Below are 26268 nucleotides of genomic sequence, written 5' to 3' on the forward strand. Positions count from 1 at the left end.
CGATAAAAGCTTCATCATTGGAATGATTCAGTGAATAATGTGAGCATCGATACAGGCCCTAAATGTAGTACATTCCTCTCATCTTCATTCTATAAATAACGATAGGAAGGGAAGATTGTAAACTAGATTCCTGGAGGAGAATGACTCATCGGACCGTTCACAAGACTGTAACTATCTCAGGTGTAGTATCAAGTCAATCTCAGACTGTCTAGTCATTCTACACTCTCATTCATTCATAGTCTGGGGAGAAGAAGAAGGCTGTAGGGGTGATGGTTAATGAAATTCATTGTGTTTATTAAAAACATAGCACGTAAAAAGCCCTTTCTCATTCTGGTTGCTCAAAGTTTATGTCCTACCAGTATAGTCTTATTGAACACCAAGCGCTTGGTCGATTCGCTCTCTCGTATTCTAAGTTTTAGCAGCTATGCCCCTTATTCTGTCGATGTAATATCAATGAAATCATAGAACCGTTCAAATTTAGCTCGCATTTTAATTTCTAGTCTTAATAACATTATCCTACTAACGAAGATATAACTGAGGAGAAATTGACCTAGCTAAAAACGGTTTGTTGTATAGGTTTTTGCTTTCCTTGCCAGAAGATTATGTCCTGCATTTACCAGTAGCCCTATGGATTCTATTATCTACTATGAAAACTAAATATTGTGAATATAAATATTCAAATACACAATGTAGACCAACATCGTAAATACGGTAGACTTTGACTTTTAACAAACATTTTAATGACGTTTTAAAATATTTTACTTAGAGGACAAGAGACTAATAAAGTATAGGAATATATTTGCAGGCTTGAATGATGACAGGTGTCTTGCATACAAAGTTGTGAAGAATTCAATTTAATCTTAAAATACAGGCATGACAGGGGTGGACGTCGTCATACCTGTTTCGTGTTAAATGAATGTCAATTTGCATTATTGCTAGCCAAGAAAATATTAAAACACTCCTCCACTGCTATAGCACAGGTAGGTCGCAATAATTAGATGAGGAAATAAGAGCATGCATGTGAGTTGTGAAAGATGGAGAAAGCAATCAGTTCGACCCCGGTGCCGCAAAGAGAAGTTTAGATCGAGACGCGTGGTATCAGGAGTACAACATGCTGGGTGAATATGAATGGAAGTAAGTCAGAAAGTAATGCAGAAGTAAATCATATATTTGTTAATTTACTTACGATTACTTAGTCAAGTTATTAATATGGTGATGTGTATGATAGGAACAGAGTCTGGTATGAAAAATATGAAATATATAGTACTAACATCTTATTTAAATGTGCGTTTAAAGTATTTGTTGTGAGCTATATCACTGTTCCCATGCACTAGATTAGCATGATGTAGACCTACACGTAGAGATAATTATGATTGTACACATTTATATTGATAGCTGAACTTCAATGTTTCACATACTACTTAATACACCCACGAACACATAAGTTGGGTACGGTTTCACAGAAACTCTGGAAACTTCCAAACTTAAAATACTGTGCCATATTTTGTTTTAAAATCCCCCTTGGATTATTTGGCTTTATATTTTCTTCATAGACTTTTTTTACATTTGATATCAACTGAGATAAACGGTCCTAGATCTTGTTCCGTGATTTTATGTGAGCCTCAATACGTTGGCTCATTCGTACCCCATGATGGCGCTCATATCAATATCAAGCTTCCTTCGTTGAAAGCATAGACATGGCACTCTTTAAAGTTCAGATATTCTCTATGAGGTCTTTATTTGCACGTCATATTGCAGTCCATATCAAATGTCATTACAACTTATCTATGTCCCTTCATTAGAAGAAAAAAAATTTAATGTCGTTTGAACATTAAAAAAACGCATAAGCATAATTATAGCGTATGCCTGTATTTTTATATATAAGGCAAAGATGGAAAACGTTTTTTTTATTTCGCCAAATGACTAAGATTGAGAGCGAGGAGTAAATGAGAGAGAGAGAGAGAGAGAGAGAGAGAGAGAGAGAGAGAGAGAGAGAGAGAGAGAGAGGAGAGAGAGAGAGAGGGGGGAGAAAGAGAGAGGGGGCCGGAGGGTGAAGGGGAGAGAGATAGAGAGGGAGAGAGAGAAGGAGAGAGAAAGAGAGAGGGGGTAAAAGATTATGAGATGGTGGTAGAGATAGGGGAGAAAGGGATGAGGGGAGTGACCTATTTGAGGCGAAGAAAAGTGTAGATTCGTGAAATGTTAAAGTTGCTTTAAGAATTTAGTTGAAATATTTGGTTTACAACAGTAGACATTGGCATGATTTGTACAGACACCAATATACTTTATAAGAACTAAGTTTTTGGAGTGAAGCAAATTAGAGTGTGATGAGGATGTCTCTGATTTCCCATGCTATTATAACAGGATGCAGTAATTCTGATTTGGTTTTAATTCAAGCTTAGGTTAAACCGCTGGGAATGCTCAAAATAGCTACCAATGATTTGGACATGATCACTTAACAGACAAATGGGAGTTCAATGATCGGTTAAGCTGAGTTACTTGCATGTTTTCTCAACGCACCCCCCCCCCTTTTTTTTTCTTTTATCATTAGGATATTTCACCACTTTTGATTGGAATATGAAGACTGAATATAACTTACGCCGTGGAGGGGGTGAGGGGGGGGGGGGGGTTCGGCTAAGTCTGAGATTAGGCTAATATTTGATTTAAAAATAGCCGCACTATTGGTGGACAGAAATGTTCAAAATAAAGTTTTTTGTAACTCAAAAGGGTATATTTCCAATCTGGGGATAGGAACCTTATAAAACGAAGCGAAACAAAAACAGTTGAAATAGAGAGAGAATGGAAAAATAAAATAATACATTTGAATAAAGTACGAGAAAGAAAACAACAAAGAATTAAGCAGTGACAGAAAATGAAGTAATGGAGAGGAGAATGGTAACTATAAATGTCAGTATTTTAAAGAGATTTCAGGGAACAAAGCCACTTTGAATTTGTAATTTAATTTTCCCTTTTCAATTACAAGAAAGACGTTCTTAAAGTCGGAGAGAAGTGATTTTAATGAGTGGTGACGTCAATGAAGTCAGCTGATTTTTCTCTTTCTGAGAATGCTGAGGGATTTACATCATCGTCGCCGCAGTGACGATTGCGATGGAGAAACACGAGAGCGGATAGATAGGAAGAGGGAAGAGAGGGAAAGAGAGGGGGAAGAGAGGGGAAGAATGGAGGGAGAGAGAGAGGGGGAGAGAGGGAAAGAGAGGGGAAGAGAGGGAGAGGGGAGAGAGGGAGATAGAGGGAGAGAGAGAGGGGAGAGAGGGAGAGAGAGATAGTGGAGAGAGGGGGAGGGGAGAGAGGGAGAGAGGAGGGAAGATGGGATGGGGGAGGGAGGGAGAGAGAGAGAGAGGATAATAAAAGGAGAGTCAAGGGTAGAAAATGAAGTGCGGGAGCAAGTTGGGAGAAAAGAATAGAGACAAGAGGGTGAGAGTTCAGAGAATGGAGATGAAAGAGGTGGAGAGCGGATTAAGGAAAACATTCTTTGATTAAATACTCCTCATAGCTGCGTTTTATTGACAAGTATAACCTTACCATTAACCAAGTTTACCATTATGATATTGTCTTTATTGTTAAATCTGAACGGTACTATTGAATGTTAAGTATTGATGTGATGATGATGGTGGTTGTAACGGATATGTAATTGATGTTCGTAATGTTGTACTATAGGCATCCTATAAATATCTATTTTAACAGTACCACCATAAATATCAGTGGAAAGATGTATATTCGTAAGAGGAATACATAGTTAAATAGAAATTGTGACAAGCAAAAAACGTTTCATTTCCAGGTGCCTTTTTGGTCGAAAATGATGAGCACTAGATGAGGGGGGGGGGGGGGATGTCATTGTTGTTGTTCTTGTTTTTTATTGTAATGACAATCAGTCAAGAAATGACTATAATCACTAACGCCTTTCTTTTTATAATCAATTTCCGTCTTTCTCTTTTTTCTGGGCCAGCTGTGCTCTTTTATATCCATTAATAAAATCATCATCAAAATGACATAATTACCATCAACATCATCATCATTATCGTCATTATCAACACCATCACCATCAACATCACAATGACAGGTACATTATCATCAACAGCATTATCACATTATACAATTATCACCATCATCATAATCACATTAAAATCACATCAACACAATAGTACTTTCAGAATTCACCCAAAAGGTGTCTGACCACGAAATTCTGAAATTTGACAAATAAGTACAAGGTTTTTAACATTTCTTGAACTTACAATAATTGAATCATTTATGCAAATCATATGCACATGTGCACCAATAATATGTACATAATAACTGTAACAGCTAGGAATTATTTTGGCAAGTAACCTTCTGTTCAAGATTTCTTTCTTTCTTTTTAAAAGCCTAGTAAGCATTTAAACAGTAGCAAATCATTCTTGTCTTTGAGAAAATGTTGATTACAGCATTTATTCAATTAAAGATGTGACATTTTCTATGTATCATATTGACATAAATTAATATATTCTGAATGGCTAGAATTTGGTTTAGATCATAAAGTATCCTTATCCAATTAAATCTAGATTTCAAACTGCTGCATACAATGGGTCTACAACAAAACTTGCTTGCCAGACTTAATTTCATTTCAACAAAATTGGTTTTAAATTTGAAAAGATGAACAAAAAATTCATTAAGACCCTAAACGTTTCCCTCCTCATGTCACATCTCAATACTAGACACCATCGTACCAGAAAGGCACAATATACTAAAACTGGTTTTCCCACCACCCCCCCCCCCCCAAAAAAAAGGCCATGAATTGTGATCCTGCATACATAGAATGATCTAAAATGCAACAAAATATATTATACAAATATTGACTTTGATGGGCATGGTTAAAACTACCCGCCAAGGTGATCTTGAAACAAACTGTACTGTGCTACAAGACAAGGGTACAGTGTATTTCTCAATTCTGAAGAAAGAACAAATGATCCAAATATATCAATTCTACATAGCAGGATTTATTTCATTTAATGAAAACACTCTCACAGGAATAATTCTTTATCATTTTGCTACAAATCAGAGACAATGCAACTTAGCGAGTCATAATGTAATTCTAGAGCAAAACATTCAAGACTGTCTGAAGATGAAGCATTCATTTTATTTACAAGCTATAATCCGTTAACCAAAATCTTAGAAAAGTTACCATATCATCTTATAACTATCCAATGCATTACATCATCAAATGACACATTCATTTTAGTATAATTCATTGAAATATTCTGTGTATAAAATGAACTTATTTCTCACATAATGTTATGAAAGTGTAATCATTGAGAGTATTAAGAGATTCACATCATGGCTGTATTACTAATAAGTGCATTGGTAAGCATAAGTGATCATATTTTGTTTATAGTCTTGGCCTAAAGTGCTTCATGAAACTGTAGTTGAAAAAGAGTATGTTGTACTTCTTTTAATGTACACAAGTACAACACAAAAGTTATATTGATCTTTTATATACACAATCATATTATGATTCATCAAAGCTTTTTCAATTTTTCTTTTTACAATTTCAGACAAACACAAGCGCTATCTCAAGCCCCTATGCACACAATCATACTGACAAAGTGCTTTATTTACCAATGATTGTAATAGTTTATAATGCTATTTACAAATTCAGAATATTTACAAGTGGAGAGGGCTCAAAAATGGAGGAAAAAAAATGTTTTCAATACATGACTGTAACATGTATTCTTATAATAGAAATATATTGAGAAGGTGTATGGTTGTGTACTTATCAATCTTTCCAAAATATCAACAAATATATTGACTAGTAAAAATAGATTAATGGAATAAAAACGAAAGAGGAATGAAAAAAGTTGGGGAAAAAATGTTTGGAAGAGTAATAACTACAAATACACAAGATTCCTCAAATAGTTGAATCTTCTAATATAATCAGGAATATTGGTTATGAAGAGCAAATAAATCATACATAGTATCTAATGACATTGATATCATTAGATTAAAAGGTATAAATAAATATCAGCAAAAGCATGAAAGTCTTTAGATTTTGTTGAGACATTTGATATCAATTTTAATGGTTTATAAAAAATAAAAAATTTGCTCACATTTTGATGGTTCAAACAACCCTGTAATATACAAAGATTGTTCTGAATTCTTGTCAACCCTTCAAAGGCTAATGTTGCATTGATATCATACTGATTGAATCATTAGTCTACATAGTTATAACAATCGATCTAAAGGAAGTTCAAGTTCTGTGTACTAAATCAACTTAAGGCTCTGTGGTGCTACCTAATGTTCATGCTTACAATAATTTGATGTAGAATGACGTGTACACCATAGTTACTTCAAGTTTTTTTGTGATATAAGACAGGATTACCTTTGTGACTACATAACATTGACTGTATTAACAGTAGTCCGTTTATGAATGATTAAATGGATTACAGGTATGAGAGTGGATGAAATTGGAAACCTTCTCTGCAAGCTACCAGCAATGTTTCTGGTCTTCTGGTCATGTTACCACTCGTCTGTGTTTAGTAGAAATCCTCTTCTGATTTGCTGGTTTTATTTGCTTGTTGGTTCTTGATTTGATCCTGGTTGTTATACATGCTGGCAACCTGTAATGTAATCAATCAAAAATGGTAGATAGGGATTCTTTGTAGGGATCAACCCAACACTTTTTGCCATTTCATACGTCATTAAAGGGGAAGTCTACCCGGATATGAAGTTGGTTTTAATAGAAGCAGAAGAGTAACAGGTTCGGTGAAAGTTTGAGCAAATTCCTATTAAAAATAAGAAAGTTATGAACTTTTGAAGTTGCAATCAATCAAACACGAACTGGCAATTCTGTGACGTATCTTGGGAGGTCCTCTCCAATTTGTTCTGTACATAAAACTTCATCTACTTTCATTTTCTCAGATTTTTTTCCATACAGGGGTTGTATAGAATCATATTGACAATAATCATATTCAGGGTGCGTGTATGATTGAACATTTTCTTAAGGGAAAATTAAATTTCTGATTGAATAGGGAGATTGTTTTTACCTGTGAAGAGCCTGTGGCCTCCTCTGGTTTCTTGTCATCACGGATACGAATGAATCTGGGAAATCGTAGGGAAATACCCTTGGCTGGATCGACCTGTGTGATATAAAATCAGAATTATTGGTGTGCACTCAAAAGAAGGGTGACATATCTAACACTGTTACTCTTATAAGTTAGAAATCACTAGCTTCAGAACTAGCTTGTGAAACAAACCACAGGAATTAGATGCTGTTATCTGCTTGAAATAGACAGTGACATGTCCAGTTGGTGCCAACTCTACCACAACATAATTTTGACTGAATAAGGCATGTTTCAAGAATGATATGAAGGCAAATACAAGCTTTCAACATTTCATAGCTTACGTGATAAATCAAAATAAAAACAAATAGATTTGTGTCATGCATTGAAATAGAAAAGTTGAAAGAAAGCAAGAAAAAATTGAATAAAAAAACAAAGAGATGGACTGCACGAAAGAGAGGTAAAGACAGAAAGATAAAAGGGTAAAACAAGTAACATTTACATGTACATGATTATATTTAGAGGGAAATACCTTACTGGTATGTTAGATTCAGGATAAAGGTGTAATGTTGGGTCTATAGTTCAAGTTAGGAATTCAACTATTAAAGCTATTAGAGAAGCATGTGTTAGGGGATCAAAGAATGAGAATGAGAAGTGAACTCACTATTCCAATGGCTGCTTTATGAACGGGTGAGACAGATAGATCCGCAGCCTTGATCTCCCAGACCTGCACAGCATCAAACCAATGATCAGGAGCTACACTGCTGTCATAGTTATAATATGGGCGTGGCTTCTCAATCAAATGATCCTTGAAAAACTTGGTGTGCTTTTCCAGCTCCTCCTCCTTGAAACCAGTTCCAATCTGTGATTAAAACCAACATGATTCAATGATCAACTGCGGTTAATCACCTTGCATTGTATGCCCTATCGGATACACAAACAGAGCTGAGAAGTACATTGCCCACCTCTGCACATGTATTATTTCATATCTTCATAACTTTTCTCAAATAACAATAATGATGTCAATATAATTCTTTATAAATGTTCTATTCTATCTAACTTCTTCAATGCTACTGATCAGATCATTTATCCAGCTATCTCTCATACTGTTTACATCCCTCATCTCTATCTTTCTCTCACTTTCTAGTTTCTCATCTCTCTCTCTGTCTCTCTCTCTTTCTCTCTGTCTCCCACCCCTCTCTCTCTGTAATTTGGTAATGTTAAAGTGTGACATTGTAAATTGTGTTTGCAAATGAGTGGATAAGCAGTTCATCTTGTTTTACACCAGAATGTGTATTTCTCAAGTCAAATTTTCAATGTTTATTTCCAATACAAACATCAAACTGTATGACTGAACTTTTTACAAATGAATCAAAAAAATTTATGATGCGAAGTCCGGTCTTACCTTACAAATAGATTGAAACTCTTCATTCTCTTCATCATAGCAGGCAAGTAGGAATCCTCCATAGGAACCAACTCTCTTACCACGCCCTTGGAATCCACCGAGCACAACCACATCCAATGTATCTCCAACACCATCCAAGTAGTCTTTCTTCAGCTGTTAATGTTAATCACAATGTATCCATATCAATCAAGATCAAATATCTGCATGAAGTGTAAGTATTTCTTATACTTCAAAACCAAGGTACACCCCTTAAGCCCATAAATAAAAATAATACCCAATATTCTTTACAGATTTTTCACGCAAGTTGAGAAATTAAATGATAGCAAAATAAAATAAATTTTAGTACTTAAACTAGATGGAACTTCGACTGCGCACAGTCGAAAATGATGCCTCCATCATAAAGCAATTTTACAAACCAAAACAGAAGAATTTTTTGAAGTTCAAGTTCAATTGTAATCCATTAACAGGTTCTCAGAATATCGTGATTACAAGCAATTTCTCATATACATATATGACCCTTTGATCTTTGACCTCATGACCCTAAAATCTACTCAGTTCATTGGCTCTGCAAGATGTCCTGAGTTAAATAGTAATCCATCTGTCAGTTCTAATGAGAATGCGTTCACAAGCTATTTTTGCATACATAATGAGCCCATGACCTTTGACCTTTGACCTTATGAACCAAGAATCTACTCAGTTTATTGGCCCTGCAAGATACATAAATGAAGTTTGGCAGGAATCCATCAATCTGTTCTAATGAGAATGCGTTCACAAGCTATTTTTGCATACATAATGAGCCCATGACCTTTGACCTCGTGACCCCAAAATCTAATCAGTTCATCGGCTCTGCAAGTAATGTACATGACCTAAGTTTGGCAGGAATCCATCAATCGGTTCTTGAGATAACGCGATCACGGGCTATTTTTGCATACATAATGAGCCCTGTGACCTTTGAACTCGTGACCCCAAAATCTAATCAGTTCATCGGCTCTGCAAGATACATACACGACCAAAGTTTGGCAGGAATCCATCAATCGGTTCTTGAGATAACGCGATAACGAGCTGTTTTTGCATACATAATGAGCCCTGTGACCTTTGGCCTTTGACCTTGTGACCCCAAAATCTAATCAGTTCATCGGCTCTGCAAGATACATACATGACCAAAGTTTGGCAGGAATCCATCAATCGGTTCTTCAGATAATGCGATCACGAGAACGGGACGTACGTACGGACAACCCGAAAACATAATGCCTCCGGCTACTTCGTAACGGAGGCATAAAAATTGTTTTTACGAGTAGTATTAAATTGAGATGCTAACTGGTTTAGAGGACTTACCTTGAGCCAATTGTGTGAGCGTCTTGCGATCTCATACGTGGCATCCTTATCCAATGTTTTCACCATCAGACCTTCACAGTTTCCTAGTAGAAGAAGAAGGTAGTTTTTAATGATGCTGTTAATTTGCTTCATAGATCTAAAATTAAATATAAATATGGAATTATGTATCTATAATCCAACTCTTCACCTGGCCCTGGCATATACGAGTTGACACTGGTGCAAACCGATCACCTTATTTGAATTTGACATCAGGCATTAATACTTTCCATGTAAAAAATAGGCGATTGTTACTTAGTATCTGTTACGAACACTAATAGAATTCATGGATTGGCACTCTTGATGAATTGTTTATAATGTGATTACCAATGCAAAAGGATTTGAATAGGCTGTAGAATAATTTAATAAAAAGAATAGAACCTTAGAAAGAAAACTAACCTTTAACTGATTCCTCTAAGAATACAGCAATGTCATCTACATCAGACGAGATCATGGATTTAGCAAAGATGAATTCTCCTTCCACTTCCTTGAAGTGAGCCCTCAACAGACTTCTGCGCTCTCTCAGAGGTTTCCTCACTAAGGACTGAAACAAAAACAAACAGGCTTTTGAATAAATGCACAACAATTCACTGCAACAAGAATGACTGAATCAAACAGATAGATGTGTCATGGCAATCCAAAGGTTGAGGGTTCGAAATCCAGCCCGGCACTAACGTCATTTGGCAAGACATTAATCCACATTTGCCTCTCTCTACCCAGGTGTAAAATTGGTATCTGGCAAACGCTGGGGTAAGAATAATTGCAGGCCCCACAGAAAGAACAACATTGATGCTGATGAGGCTTCCCTGAGTGAAAAAAAAATAGCAGCAGTATCATCATCATCATCATCATCATCATCATCATCATCTTCATCATCATCATCATCATCATCATCATCATCTTCATCATCATCATCATCATCATCATCATCATCATCATCTTCATCATCATCATCATCATCATCATCATCATCATCATCTTCATCATCATCATCATCATCATCATCATAATCATCATCATCATCATCATAATCATCATCATCATCATCATCATAATCATCATCATCATCATCATCATCATCATCATAATCATCATCATCATCATCATCATCATCATAATCATCATCATCATCATCATCATCATAATCATCATCATAATCATCATCATCATCATCATCATCATCATAATCATCATCATCATCATCATAATCATCATCATCATCATCATCATCATCATAATCATCATCATCATCATCATCATCATCATCATCATAATCATCATCATCATCATCATCATCATCATAATCATCATCATCATCATAATCATCATCATCATCATAATCATCATCATCATCATCATAATCATCATCATCATCATCATCATCATAATCATCATCATCATCATCATCATCATCATAATCATCATCATAATCATCATCATCATCATCATCATCATAATCATCATCATAATCATCATCATCATCATCATCATAATCATCATCATCATCATCATCATCATCATAATCATCATCATCATCATCATCATCATCATCATCATAATCATCATCATCATCATCATAATCATCATCATCATCATCATCATCATCATCATAATCATCATCATAATCATCATCATAATCATCATCATCATCATCATCATCATCATCATAATCATCATCATCATCATCATAATCATCATCATCATCATCATCATCATCATAATCATCATCATCATCATCATCATCATAATCATCATCATAATCATCATCATCATCATCATCATCATCATCATCATCAATTCAATTCAAATGAACATTTATTTTCTTCCATCATCATCATCATTATCATCAAACTTTCATTGGGCTGACTAAAAGCAGTTTTTTTTTTCTTTCTTCTTTTTTCAAAGAAACTTTGTATTCAATCATTCTTGAGCAAGAACAAAACAATAGATTTGAACAAAGCAGACTTACCTCTCCATTGAGATAGAGAAGATCAAACGCAAAGACACAGACTTGAACCTTGATATCACCGGCATCAGCGTCCTTCCTCTTCCTCGTACTCAATACCTGGAACGGTAAGATCTGTTTCCTCTCCACATCCCAAGCAACAGCTTCTGCATCTAAGATACTGGATTTTACCTTCTCATCAACAGAAGAGGAAAGCCTGAAACACAAAATAGTCAAGTTTATTATATTTATTTCAGGTTATTTTTTTAAATTCATTTTACTTTCTTCAAGCGATAATATCAGTAACAACAGCAACAGTAACATATAAAAGTATATCAAACTAATATATCACACTAATATATATATATATATATATATAACAGACAAATGAAAAGACTATGATTGTAATGAAATATAATGACTATTCAATAGAATAAAATGTCACTTTCAAATTATCTTGATAACATATAATCACACGATATAATCAAGAACATTAGATTTTTTATTCTCCAAAGCTAATCATTTTATCTTCCTATGTACATTCATCATGCTTTAATACCATAAGTCAAATTTAATTAAAATTCTTTGTTGTAGTAGATTGTAGATTAACCTAATTGAAGGTGATTTGATCCATTCCATCTGCATTGTGAGATGATTTAAATCAGAGAGAAGAACTCACTCTTTTCATTGCATCGTCATAGAGCTTTCTATTATTAATAATAATTAGATCAATTTATATAGTGCAGCTACTATATACTCTACTAGGCTGTGATGGAAAAAATCCTACCAGTGCAACTTTACGGTCACACAACCATAAACTATTCAAAAGCTTCTGAAAACAAGAGCGTCTTCAACAAAACTTCAAAGCAGCAACATATGAGGCTTTTCTTACATCTACAACTTTGTCTACAAAAGTCCGAAGAGAGTATTAATATTCACCTTGCGATAATGTCAGGGTATTTGGAGGTGTTGTTTTCCTGGTTTCTGCTGTATATGTGAATCTTACCAGACTCTAAGAGATGAATCTACAGAAACAAAACAAACTAGATGGAATTTTGACTGCGCGCAGTCGAAAATGATGCCTCCGCCATAGAGCAATTTGAACAAGTTTGGAGTTTAAATCTCCAGTGGTTCTTGAGATATCATGATAACAATCTCAATGTATGGAATTTCATAAGTTGACCTCTGTGACCCTTGACCTTTGACCTACGTGCTCCAAAATCTAATCAGATTGTCTTCCTATGGTGATACACACTATCATTAAGTTTGAAGTTTAAATCTCCAGTGGTTCTTGAGATATTATGATATGGTGATACATACTATCATTAAGTTTGAAGTGAAAATTCTCCAGTGGTTCTTGAGATATCGCGATAACGATCTCAATGTATGGAATTTCATAAGTTGACCTCTGTGACCCTTGACCTTTGACCTACGTGCTCCAAAATCTAATCAGATTGTCTTCCTATGGTGATACACACTATCATTAAGTTTGAAGTTTAAATCTCCAGTGGTTCTTGAGATATTATGATAACAATCTCAATGTATGGAATTTCATAAGTTGACCTCTGTGACCCTTGACCTTTGACCTACGTGCTCCAAAATCTAATCAGATCGTCTTCCTATGGTGATACATACTATCCTTAAGTTTGAAGTTTTTACATCTCCAGTGGTTCTTGAGATATCATGATAACAATCTCAATGTATGGAATTTCATAAGTTGACCTCTATGACCCTTGACCTTTGACCTACGTGCTCCAAAATGTAATCAGATTGTTTTCCTATAGTGATACACACTATCACTAAGTTTGAAGTTTAAATCTCCAGTGGTTCTTGAGATATCATGATAACAATCTCAATGTATGGAATTTCATAAGTTGACCTCTGTGACCCTTGACCTTTGACATACGTGCTCCAAAATCTAATCAGATCGTCTTCCTATGGTGATACATACTATCCTTAAGTTTGAAGTTTAAATCTCAAATGGTTCTTGAGATATCGCGCTAACAAACTCAATACAAGGAATTTCATAAGTTGACCTCTGTGACCTGTGACCTTTGACCTACGTACTCCAAAATCTAATCAGATCGTCTTCCTATGGTGAACAATACTATTCCCGAGTCTTAAGTTTAAATCTTAAATGGTTCTTGAGATATTGTGATAACGGTCAAACGGGACGGACGTACGGACGTACGGACGGACGTACGGACGTACGGACGTACGGACGTACGGACGGACAACCCGAAAACATGATGCCTCCGGCACCACCTTCGGTGGCGGAGGCATAACAAAAACAATCTTCACGTTTATACCCACCATCATTTATGGGTTCACTCCAAACTTTTGGATAACTGGTTAAATTTAATGTGATACTGTATTTGCCGGCGATAAGGCCGGACTGCCACATTGGCCGCACCCCAACTTTGACATTTCAAGAGGGGGAAGAAAAAAAAAAAAAATAATTGTAATTTTCTTGAAAAACACTATTTTTTTTTACAAACTGATACCAAATTCATCAATATTCTTATAATTTACCGGAAGTTAAGCTCAAAAAGTGATCGCGGGCAGATTTGGTGTCCGATATATCCCCCACCACAATGTACGGTGTAATGCAAAACTGCATGAAATGGAAAACAAAATGGCGACTTCGGATGGATGCTTCGCAGCAGCTCAGTTAAATGGTACTTCCTTTATTTTTGCAATGCATTGGCACGAACTTAGATCAAGATCTATCGGCAAATGTTGGTTTAGCAATTTATTTTCGTATTCATGTCAATAATGCAAGATAAAATTGTCGGTAAGATGTGTTGAAATGTCCTGTACCATAGTGGTATAGTTAGTGTACCGTTCGTAGTCCCATATGTGCAAATTCGTGAGGGTTTTGACTTGATTTTTGTTTTGTCTTTTACTCTTTCGCCGTTAAGGCCGCACCCCGGCTTTTTGATATTTTCTCTTCCAAAAATACTGCGGCCTTTACGCCGGCAAATACGGTAGTCACAATTTATATAGCACATTTTCCACTGGATTCAAAGTGATTTGATGTGCCGTCCATTCATGTCTTAAGAATTGAAACATAAACAATTTACTAAGCAGTGACCTTGTGACTTCGAGGAATGAATATATATGTTTTCAGCAAAGATATATCTTCAAAGTCTGTTTGCTTTTTCTACTGTTGGTGAAGATTTCACTGGAGGAGGGAGTCTGTTCTAGAGTTTAACCCTATTTTGATTTGTTTTTATTTGATTTTTTTGATTTATTGGTTTCTGCATCTTTTTTCTTTTTTTCATCATACATTTTCATGAACATAATATGGTTTGATACAATATTTTAAGTGTATATAATTTTATACAGATAATTAACTGGGCTATTTCAGACCAGGTTTTTACTGGGGGGGGGGGGGGGGGATCGATTGACACCCCCCCCCCCCCCCACCACTAAGATCTCGGCCGTTTCACAGCCGATCGCCACGAACATTTGCACGCTTGAATCCAGTGACAATAAACATTGCGCTGCAGAGCGAATTATGAATAAATGTACCTCAATAATGGTGTCATAGAGAGGTGAGCAAACAAATCGATAAAGGCCTTACCTGAGCACGTTCACCATCATACTTGTATTCACAGGTGAAAGGTGTATCTTGAAATCTGTTGAGTACCTCTGATACGCCCTTTGTAGGATGAGCTAACATGGGTTTGAGAGGGATGGATGGAGTCAGACGACAATGGTTGGGTAGCTCCGTCACACCATGGGATAACAATGCCGGAATCAGGGCGTCGTATGTAGGCATCTCACTATTAAAATAAGGTCGAACAGGTTTATATAATATATTTAAGAATGTAGGCTCTTATAATGGTCAAATGATATTTACATGATCAGGCATTATTCTTTCTACTGTGCACGAAAGGTACTATCAAAAATTGGTAACACATTATTAAAATGCAGATATAACTGTGTCTCTAGCACTTCTTATCTTGGAAATGAGGCTGAGACACCGGATTGACATTGACATTCATATTTCATATATGTTTGGGTTAGAAGTTGATTTTTTTTTTTTTTTTTCATCTTGTAAACCTCTTTTTATAAAGAAATGTTTTTTTTGTAGCTGGTTCAAAACAAGATTACACTCAGTATTTTCTTGTTAATTTCCCTCCTGTGACTTGAATGCTATGTATTTTCACTAACACATTCACAAGCATGCAATATTGTATAATGAATGAATAAGAACTAATGCCGAACATTCCTAGGTATTTTGAGTAAATAAAGCCAAACAAGAAAGCAGGCTAGCTTGTGAGAGACTGACCAGTAAGCTGTCTTGACCAGCAGTGCTGCTTCATCCATAGCTTTCTTCACACTGTCTGATGTATGGGCCTTGCTCTTCAGAATCATCTCATCTAAAGACAAATAGAACTTCACGCTTAATAACTATGCAAATTAATTGAAACATGTCAGAACAACAACTTTATTATCAGTGGTGGTGGTGGTGGTGGTAGAGGTAGTGGTAGTGATGTTGGTGGTGTTGTTGGTGGTGGTGGTGGTGGTAGAGGTAGTGGTGGTGTTGTTGGTGGAGTTGTTGGTGGTGTTGGTGGTGGTGGTGGTGGTGGTGGTAGAGGTAGTGGTGGTAGAGGTAGTGGTGGTGTTGTTGGTGATGTTGTTGTTGTTGTTGGTGGTGGTGGTGGTGGTGGTGGTAGAGGTAGTGGTGGTGTTGTTGGTGATGTTGTTGTTGTTGTTGTTGGTGGTGGTGGTGGTGGTGGTAGAGGTAGTGGTGGTAGAGGTAGTGGTGGTGTTGTTGGTGATGTTGTTGTTGGTGGTGTTGTTGGTGGTGTTGGTGGTGGTGGTGGTGGTGGTAGAGGTAGTGGTGGTAGAGGTAGTGGTGGTGTTGTTGGTGATGTTGTTGTTGTTGGTGGTGGTGGTGGTGGTGGTGGTGGTGGTGGTAGAGGTAGTGGTAGTGATGTTGGTGGTGTTGTTGGTGGTGTTGTTGTTGTTGTTGTTGGTGGTGGGGGTAGTGGTAGTGTTTGACTATACTGCATAACTTGTTCAGCAGTAAGCACCAAGGCTATTCTGTCACAAGGTCCACATAAGCATGTTTAATATAGTCTATTTACCTGTACCATACATTTTTTCATTTATTAAAGCGTAGACATTAAAGAATGTGTAAACAAAACAAAAATGCTTAGTACATGATACTGGTTTAAATGAGATTCATGACATACCTGACTCTGGTTTCGCTAGAGCACCTGCATGCCCTAGAGCTACGAGAACAGACTGCTCTGCTAAACCTATCCTTAACTTCCCTCCAAGTGATCTGAAAAGAAAGATATAAGAACAAATATATTCAGTTTTCATGTAAGATTATGGAAAGGATAATTGTGAGATCTGTGACTAGACTAAATTCAGAATCTGTTAATGGCCACAAGTCGCAGTCCACCAACCCTTTGGACCTACTTGGAAGTGTACATTTTATGGTTGCAGTTGGTTTTTCTTTCACTTTTTCTTCACAAATAGACTCCAGCGCTAACATCACAGCTGATTTTCTTTTCTTTTTTTTTAACATTACTTTCATCGCATCATTATCTACAACAAATTATCACACTTGCTAGCAGGATAGGAACTGAATAAACAATACATTGAAGAGTTGGTAAGCAAGTTAAGAAGTACATTACATAATAGCTCTTGAGTTGATTAAGATGCTAGTACATACCTGATAAGATATCTTGCTTCACTATTCTTGCAAGCTACAAGCAGCCCTTTGATCAGATCAACCTTCTTTGACATACACTGTAAAACAGTAACAAATATCAAGAGAAACAATGTATGTGGTAAAACTGTATTAAAACAGCAACAAATAACACTAGAACAATGTATGTGGTTGTATCTTAAAAACTAAAGTCATAGAAAATAAACTTCTTAAAACTGGTACCCTCATAGTAAGTGCTACTCAACCAATCAATACCCGACTACTACCTTGTGGTATATCATTGGGAATTTCTTCTTCAGCTGTGGTTCAGAGGTATTTCATATGACATGGTTGGAGTGTAACCACACTGGTATCCTATAAATAAACAATGTTGTGGTGGCATTTAAGCTTATCAAAGCAGGTGGAAAATGGTACAGCGTATTCCAGATTATGAAATAATATAGCGAAGATGAAAATCTAGAAGAGTAAAGCATTTATCTGTTTTATTTTAACTTTCATAACTGCCATTGTTCTGTATTTTTGTTTGTTCAGGATATCTTTTATTATTATCACTTCTGAGGGGGAGGAAAGGGACAATGTCACTGTTACCTTTAACCACTTGACTGCTATTGGCTTAAAACGAGCAGCAAACCCCGTGCTACAGCATTTTTGTACTGTTCCAAAAATGTACGCTGTACACGAAAAGGCCAGATTTTTATTTGAAAGAGCGCCATCTACTGTTCTAGACCTGTATGACATCATTGTAGTGCTAATTACACAGTAGGGCTAGGCAGTAGGCAGTGCTACAGTCTTGAAAGTTCAATGTCCTAAGCACGTACATGTACGTGGTGCGCACAGGGCATGCAAGAGTGAGACCACGTACATTTACGTGGCCCGCAGCCAAGTGGTTAAACAAATTGAGACAAATTATCTATCTAATATTCAACATTCAGTATGAATACTGATGAGGCTACCCTGGGTAAACAAGACATATTATTATTATTATAAAGCGGTTAATTGAATCATTTGAGTGCATATGGAAATGGCAATTCTTGATATATTCTACAAGAAACAGGAGAATGAACTTACTGAATTTCCACTCAAGTTAGCAATATCTTTGAGTTTTGAGAAGACTTTCTTGATTGTAAGCCTTGGAGGAGTGAACATGGTACGCTGTGTGCTTCGACTGCTCTGTAATGACAGCAATAAATCCTTTTATTCCACTGGATCATTACTTACACCTCATTATAAACACATTATAAAACAACAACAAAACAGTGGTTATAAGCATGAAGAATCCCTGTATCAGACTCTATCGAGATAGCTGTCTTGCCTATCTGGTCAAAATCAGAACTATAATGAGGAATTTCAGGAAGGACAAGGCACTGGTTTTAATTGATTGCCAAAGTCTGAAGTTATAACTATGAAGCTAATAATTCATCACTTCAAAGTTTGACTTCTTTGTTTATTGTTGAATTGGGAAAATATGTTTTTTGTTGTTGTCCCAAGCATCATATTCCCTAGATCCACCACCATCTTTGATAGGATTTGCAGCTCTGTTCACACGGGATACAGCTAAATGATATGTAGATGCTAGAAAAGATATATTAAAATCTGTTTGTGCAATGTTGAATGAAATTAGTCTCCTGCTCCTGGAGCAGTATATAGGAGAACAGTGGAAACATGAGTTCCATGATTCATCACCTTAATCCCAAGGATTATCTACTCAAAGAATGAGTTGAGATTAATGTAATTCATACCTCTGCAACCAGCCCTAAATCTCCTTTTTCAGCAGCATCAACTTTCAGCTTGTCAACTGATCGACCTGTTACAAGAGATTACGAGAGAAAGGACAATCTTCAATATAAAAGACATTCTCTGTACATCAGACAGTTAAGTCAGGATCAATGTTAATGTAGCTAATTGAAAAATTACGAGGACTCACACATAATATTTCTTTAAAACACTCAGAGATAATAATAATGATGATATTAATAATAACATTTGTATTGCGCTTAATGTCAGGATCAATAGACATGTTTACTTATATTATGCACATGTTTTGAATAAGTTTCTCTTGACAACTAAAAAGCTTGCCAGAGGGCCTGTTCGACATAGCAACATTGAATGTATGCAAAGTGGATTCCATCCATAGCAGGTGAATGAGAGTGCTGGTAAAAAGGGGTTAGGGAGAGAAACATGCATCAACATAATTAAAGAGGTCTATTAGGCCTTAAAAAAAAAGATGTTGTATTGCCCTTTAGGTGCCAAAAAACATGGGTCGGTCAGAAATATTTTTTTTTTTCTCTTTTTTTTTTAAAACTCCCTCTTTGGGCTGATATTTCTCAGTTTTGAATGCTTTAATACATACTTTTTCATAAAAATGTAAAAAAAAAAAACCTTTTTTTTAAAAGCCGACCATAGATTTCAAGATTTTTGGGTCGGTCACAAAGGGTAATACAACATCTTTTTTTTTTTAGGCCTTAGATTCAAATCTTGTAAGCTGTAACTAATTGAAACCAACCTGTTGCTTGAGCGATGGCCTTCATGAGAACCGTATCACCAATACCCAGCTCTAATCCTTCATAAGCTGGAGCTAACTTATTGAGACACAGGTAGATACACATCTTAAGGTCACCGGGGGTCAAGAGCATCACAGAGGTCAAGAAGTCTGACAAGATCTCAATCGTCTTCAGTCTTCCACTCGTTTCTTCAATAATTGAAAAGGTGTCGGCTAAGGCCATGTATGGAACACTGCAAACAGTAAAGAAAAAATACATTAGATATCAAAATTCAGCTTTTTTAATAGAAAAATGGAAAAAGAGAGAAATGGAAAAGCATGAAAGGTAATTGTATCAACCACATAGTACATGGATGTTATTACTGTTTTTATTAGAAGCATGTATGTAGGATATGTCAAAATCTCGCACTACATGAAATGTTCCAATGGATAGTAAATCACAGAACTCTGTTAACATGTCATAAAAGCTTTTTCTTCAATAGCATATCAGTGTGGTAAATATTATTAAAACAAAAATGGTTATGAAAAGGAATATTAAGAAGTATTACAGACTTACTTCTCGTCTTTTTTCCAGCATGCGCCTTCCACTGGATGATAAGATGAAGAGCCTGGTCTAAAGCTAGTCCCCGAGGTCTTAACATCAGATCTAAAACAAGATAGATTAATAGAATGATGATGATGATAATGAACAGCATTTGTATGGCGACATATATCTGTTTAAAAAAACATTAAAAGGCGTGTGAATGAGAAAACAGATCTAAAGCTAGTCCCCGAGGTCTTAACATCAGATCTAAAACAAGATAGATTAATAGAATGATGATGATGATAATGAACAGCATTTGTATGGCGACATATATCTGTTTAAAAAAACATTAAAAGGCGTGTGAATGAGAAAACAGATCTAAAGCTAGTCCCCGAGGTCTTAACATCAGATCTAAAACAAGATAGATTAATAGAATGATGATGATGATAATGAACAGCATTTGTATGGCGACATATATCTGTTTAAAAAAACATTAAAAGGCGTGTGAATGAGAAAACAGATCTAAAGCTAGTCCCCGAGGTCTTAACAACAGATCTAAAGCAAGATATTACGATGGAATAAAGAGACAGATTTATAACTAGTTCCTGACATCAGATCTAAAGCAAGATATTACGATGGAATAAAAAGAGACAGATTTATAACTAGTTCCTGACATCAGATCTAAAACAAGATAGAATGAGAAGACATTACTTTAACTATCATATCTAAAGCACGACATAATATTCAAATAAAACTATAACTATTTCCCGAGATCTTCCTGAGTCAAAACACCCAAACAATGATTTCCCACTCACTTCTTATCGCTGCTGCCCCACACGAATGCGTTAGTCTTCTTGGTTTCCTTCTTCTCCACTGGCTTCTCATTCTCCTTCTTGGTTTCCTTCTTAGCTCCCTTCTTCTCCATCGGTTTCTCTTCCTCCTTCTTCTCCATCGGTTTCTCTTCCTCCTTCTTCTCCATCGGTTTCTCTTCCTCCTTCTTCTCCTCTGTTTTTTTCTTTCTCCTTCTTGTTATCAGTCTCAGATGACTTCTTGGATTTCTTGTCACTGGGAGATGATTTGTCTTTCCTTGATTTTGGTGATTTTTTGGAAGATGAGCGTTCTTGATTCTGTGCTTTCTCTGTTGGCGAGGCTGGTTCCTAAAGAGTGTCAAAATATGATGTCATCGTTTTAATATCACTCACAATATCCTTTTTTTTTCTTCTTCAATTTACCTTTATAACAACTCAGTTTATTGTTTAGTTTTTAAGAATGAGTATGTAAAACAAACAGTACAGTGCAGATTATTAGATAAACCCAAGCCACAAAGTGACACATAGGGCCATCTTATTTTCAATTTGACCTAACTCAAACAGACATTTAGAATACTTGATTGGGGAGTAGATGACCTGCTACCCCAAATCATCAAACAAAAATTGACAAGCTTTCCACTGTACAGTATCTCATTATATATTTGACCAGTAATATTGATTTACCACAACATTTGCTACTGACATACATTTATTAATTTTATCTGCAATATTAAACAATCTAATCTTAATATATTTTGAACTAAAGATTTCATTTACACTTTTAAAATAGTTTGTAGGCAAATGGAAATGAACTTCATCAGTATGTGCATATTCACAGTGTATTTAGCAAATGTACCTGTACTATCAACATTTTATTTTAAGAATACCTATACCTGTAACTATTTCAATACCACTTCTAATTCAACACGTAGGTGTTCTTTATTACAAAAAATGTAAAATAGTATTCAATTAGTCAGGATATGAGCAAAGAATATCACAGCATTCCTGAGTTTTGGGATATAATGTTTGAAAACTTAGTTTTTAGAACTGATGGGTCAATTGAATGTGATGTTAACATTTATTCTAAAACCATACCTCTTTTATTTGTGAAGTAGTCTGTTCAATCTTCTTGTCCTCTTCCTCTTTCTTCACTTCTAGTTCATTCTGTTCCAGGTCTTTAGAATCACACTCCTGCTTTACTTGTTTTGGGGGAGACTCTCTTTTCCTCATGTGCTTGCGGGCTAAAAACAAATACAAAACATAGTTGTTTTAGATCACTCTAACAACTTGTTTTTGTCTCATTGATAATACATGAATATTGATTTGTTACATTGCATTGTAAATTAATTTATATGTTTATAAACAGAATTTTGATGTACATCAATGAAGTTTAATAAATACAATACATGTACAATTAAATAAGACATTTTCTGGGAACAAGTGTTATCATACAAAGAACAATAGCTGCAATCGTGCAAGTTTGCTAAGAATACATGTATTTTTCTGAAGTGATTGTTAGGTAATAATGTAATTGATTCTCTTACCCGTCTTTCGGAGAGGGACATCTTTCTTAGCAGACGTTGGAGACACCTGTTCTTTCTCGACACTCTGAGAAGCAACCACTACCTCTGCCTCCTTGCTCTCCTGTTAATAACAATCATTACTCTTTCATTTCAAATAAACTGGTTTACACATTTGCTATTTACACACAACAATAGCAATATTAAGTTGTTCTTGTATCACATGATAAAACAAAGCTTGAAAGCAAATGATGAGTATAGACAAGTGGCCTGTTTTTGGAGAGGCTGCTAAGGCAAGTTTGACTGTATTCACGTAATATTAAGTGACGTGTAGTAGAGAGTACATCCCTGTTAATAAGGTCATGCATTCAAACATTGTTACAAGGTCCTGGGGTTTTCTTTTCATATAACTGTAGGTATGTACATGTACCAGAAAACAAACTTAAATTTATTGCGAATGTCCAGGGAGTATCATAAATTGTATCCAAAAAAAGCCACACTTTATAGATAAGATCTGCTTATATGCAGATAAAGGTCGCCTGTACAAAACTGTAAAACCCATCAATACAAATGCTGAATATTTGTTTATGAAGGCTATGTAATCATGTATATCTACATCTACATCATTTATGCACCAATGGGACATCTATGACAAAATCGTTGACATATTATCTACAAGAGGGAACAACAGGTATTCTTGACTCCTCCCTAACTTTGGCAGTGATTATTCTACAATGCTCATAATGGGCTTTTCTCATGTTTGAAAGATCTGTGCATATTTGGTGGTCGATTGTACAAGTGCTATCTCTGAGGTGGTTTATAGGGCGTACATATCAACAAGCTAGAGTGGGTCACATAAAACACAGCCCCCCCCCCCCCCATCTCCCTTTTTATTTCAAAATGAATTTAATTATTCTAGTAAGACAATGTAAAGTGTATTTATTATCACTGACAAATAACTGCCTAAAGATGATTAGAAAGAACCAGTTCAGGTCTTACATTTTCTTCTTCTTCTTCTTCTTTGCTCTCCTCACACTCCATCATGGTTGGTTTCTGGTCTTCATTTTCTTCTTCTTCACTATCACTGTCCAGAATCCTTCTAGCTTTCTTTTTAGCAGGTTCTTCACTTGGAGGTGAGCCATTCCTATTATGAAGTGGAGATCTAACCCTGCAAATATAGGGGAAAAAGAAATCCATTTTAGGCCTCTATATCAGAAATGTTGGGAAATGTTTAACAATGGGAGCTTGGGAAGCAAAGAAACATATTGTGGAGTATCATGATATATGGACCCAGGCTGATTTCATGGCTCCCACATGTTATCAAATGAAAAGAAAAGAAACTGAAAGTCTTATTTTACAAGTATCGATGAAATATCATTAAACTTAATCCAAATTAAACCCACACTGATCTACATCTTACTTTTCAATGTGCAATGATTAGCTTACTACAGAAGAACTGTATAAAGAAAACTGTTGTACATAACAATCTCTCATTGTGATTTGTAAAGTAATTTCTCCAATCCCAATTCCTTGCACTCTATTATTTTCTAGCCTTTATTTAGACCCAGGTTTAATTGTAAGAAGGTAATGATCCCAAGGAGTTTGTCAGTAATAAGGCTCCACAGTAATCTGTTCTTGTAATAATAGTATTCATACATTTGTTTTTCTTTGTTTGTTTATTATTTGTTATGTTTTTGTTTTTTAAACATCTGCTACATATTTACACTTACTTTTTGTTGCTAGTTTTGTTTTCAGGAATTGCTTCAGCAGGTAATGGTGGCTTGGGCTTTGGTGATGAGAAAAAAGAGCTGTGAAAAGAGAAGCAAGGAAAACAACATTAGTTGGAAAATATAACAGTAACCCTCCCCATGGCATGCAGGATTGGTTTGTCAGGGTGGTGCCAAATAAGAAAGGACAGGATGATAACAAATATTATTAACCGTATCAGACATCTGAGCAGGGCAATTTTTAAATGTTATTGCCCTCAAGGTTTGATGGATAAGCCAACAAAATTACAATATTTTAGCCCACTCAGAAAAGTCAATGGGATTTTGTGTGTAATTTGCCGGTCAATATGGTTATACAGTAAACCAATGAACAAATATTTTAGCCCGCTCAGAAAAGTCAATGGGATTTGTGTGTAATTTGCCGGTCAATATGGTTATACAGTAAACCAATGAACAAATATTTTAGCCCGCTCAGAAAAGTCAATGGGATTTGTGTGTAATTTGCCGGTCAATATGGTTATACAGTAAACCAATGAACAAATATTTTAGCCCGCTCTGAAAAGTCAATGGCAAAATGCGTGTTAAACTAGTGAGCAATAATATAGAGCCAGTTGTAATTTACATCGCGCATCAGCTACTGTAATTTACATCGCGCATCGTGTATAAGAAAATGCGCACTTTGCGCGAACTCTATTGTGACGTAACAATCACACCCTAGGCAAACTGTTTGCAGTGTATTGAAAATCTGTCAAACACTGGATGAACAGTGCTGGTTTGACAATGTTTTTGCAACTTCTAATGCTAGGAAACCCTGTGTAGCCTGCATAATTTAAGAGTATAAGATAGTAAGAGTTTCTTGTTTGCTCTAGATGTCTGATGTGGTTAATAATAGTAATATTGACTGCCTAATTCAGGGCAATACGACTTGTCATATCACCCTCACGGCCTCACCTTCGGTTCGGGCGATTAAATATTAATGAAAACCCTGACAAAAATACAGGACACCCAAAAACAAAAACAAAAATGATTTTCTCTTATTAATAATTTTTTGAATTGTTGGTGATTAATAATAACGCTGAACTCTACTCGGCAAACAACAACATGTACATGCGAAGCCCAGGCCAAGGTGAAGCCTGAACTAACTGAAGCCCGAGGTTCATGAACTTGATGAAGATTGAACTTAACTTAAGCCTAGGTACAATTAGACGACTGGTACAATACTACAAATGTACTATAACATTAACAAATAAAAATTAACATTGTTGTTAACAATACAAATTAAAAAACATTCAATTTCAAACATAACTTCATAAGCAAACTAGCAAAGCTCTGTCAACAGGAACAGGTCAATGTCATGTGCATTCATCATCATGATTCTTTTAAATATTTGTTGTTGCATGACTAGAAAGAGGTAGAATCTGCTAGTCTGTCAGTAGGTCTACTAGTAGATCTACTGAATAAAGTACTAGAGGGGTCTACTGAATAAAGTAAGTCATAGACAAAGACACCCCTGCATTGTCGAGAGACGAGACGGTACCCCCATTACGCCTGGGCTCTCCCCCTGGCCCTTGCGAGTGGTGCTAGCGGCAGCGGCCTCGACCATCCCGATCGAGGCCGGAGTCCGATCATCTGTAAAGTGTAACAATCAGACTTGTCAGCTACTAAAATCTAAATTAGGTTAAGTTAGATCGGAAACAAACTCACGTTATTGATCGTTGACCTGGCAT

The 26268-nt window shown here is 35.9% G+C and overlaps 2 protein-coding genes across 3 annotated transcripts; both read right to left on the reverse strand.

Moving 5' to 3' along the window:
* Positions 1-4240: 4240 nt before the first annotated feature.
* On the reverse strand, positions 4241-22870 carry LOC752989 (DNA ligase 1). 2 transcript variants are annotated; one of them, XM_030984896.1, is made up of 19 exons: positions 22839-22870; positions 22390-22535; positions 21301-21642; positions 20519-20608; positions 19966-20195; positions 19202-19266; positions 18531-18632; positions 17466-17542; positions 16978-17069; positions 16068-16158; positions 15357-15558; positions 12710-12795; positions 11795-11987; positions 10225-10369; positions 9790-9872; positions 8455-8607; positions 7714-7911; positions 7035-7127; positions 4241-6608 (listed from the first exon to the last, which is right to left on the reverse strand). In XM_030984896.1, exons 3-19 carry the CDS (start codon positions 21462-21464, stop codon positions 6525-6527), a joined length of 2148 nt encoding a protein of 715 aa, XP_030840756.1. In that variant the 5' UTR covers positions 21465-21642; positions 22390-22535; positions 22839-22870; the 3' UTR covers positions 4241-6524. The 2 variants fall into 2 exon arrangements, with proteins under 2 accessions (XP_030840756.1, XP_030840758.1); XM_030984898.1 differs by lacking the exons at positions 18531-18632; positions 22390-22535; positions 22839-22870 and having other exon boundaries at positions 21301-21577.
* Positions 22378-26268, reverse strand: LOC115923875 (histone H3.v1-like). The gene is made up of 5 exons (XM_030985273.1): positions 26246-26268; positions 24545-24622; positions 23814-23982; positions 22839-22938; positions 22378-22535 (listed from the first exon to the last, which is right to left on the reverse strand). The coding sequence occupies exons 1-5, from the start codon at positions 26266-26268 to the stop codon at positions 22378-22380; spliced, it is 528 nt and encodes a 175-aa protein (XP_030841133.1).

Source organism: Strongylocentrotus purpuratus, unplaced genomic scaffold, assembly GCF_000002235.5.
Source record: "Strongylocentrotus purpuratus isolate Spur 01 unplaced genomic scaffold, Spur_5.0 spur5_scaffold_14, whole genome shotgun sequence".
Classification (NCBI taxonomy): Eukaryota; Metazoa; Echinodermata; class Echinoidea; order Camarodonta; family Strongylocentrotidae; genus Strongylocentrotus; species Strongylocentrotus purpuratus.

Coding starts and splice junctions, on each gene's coding strand:
- LOC115923875 (XM_030985273.1), bottom strand. CDS start 26,268: ATGCCAGGTCAACGATCAATAAC. Junction 22,939..23,813: donor AAGAAGAAGAAGAAGAAAAT/GTAAGACCTGAA, acceptor TGTTATTAACAG/GAGAGCAAGGAGGCAGAGGT. Junction 22,536..22,838: donor TGTCCCTCTCCGAAAGACGG/GTAAGAGAATCA, acceptor ATTTGTTTTTAG/CCCGCAAGCACATGAGGAAA.
- LOC752989 (XM_030984896.1), bottom strand. CDS start 21,464: ATGGAGAAGAAGGAGGAAGAGAAACCGATGGAGAAGAAGGAGGAAGAG. Junction 17,070..17,465: donor GAAGCAAGATATCTTATCAG/GTATGTACTAGC, acceptor CTTTCTTTTCAG/ATCACTTGGAGGGAAGTTAA. Junction 8,608..9,789: donor GCTCACACAATTGGCTCAAG/GTAAGTCCTCTA, acceptor TAACATTAACAG/CTGAAGAAAGACTACTTGGA.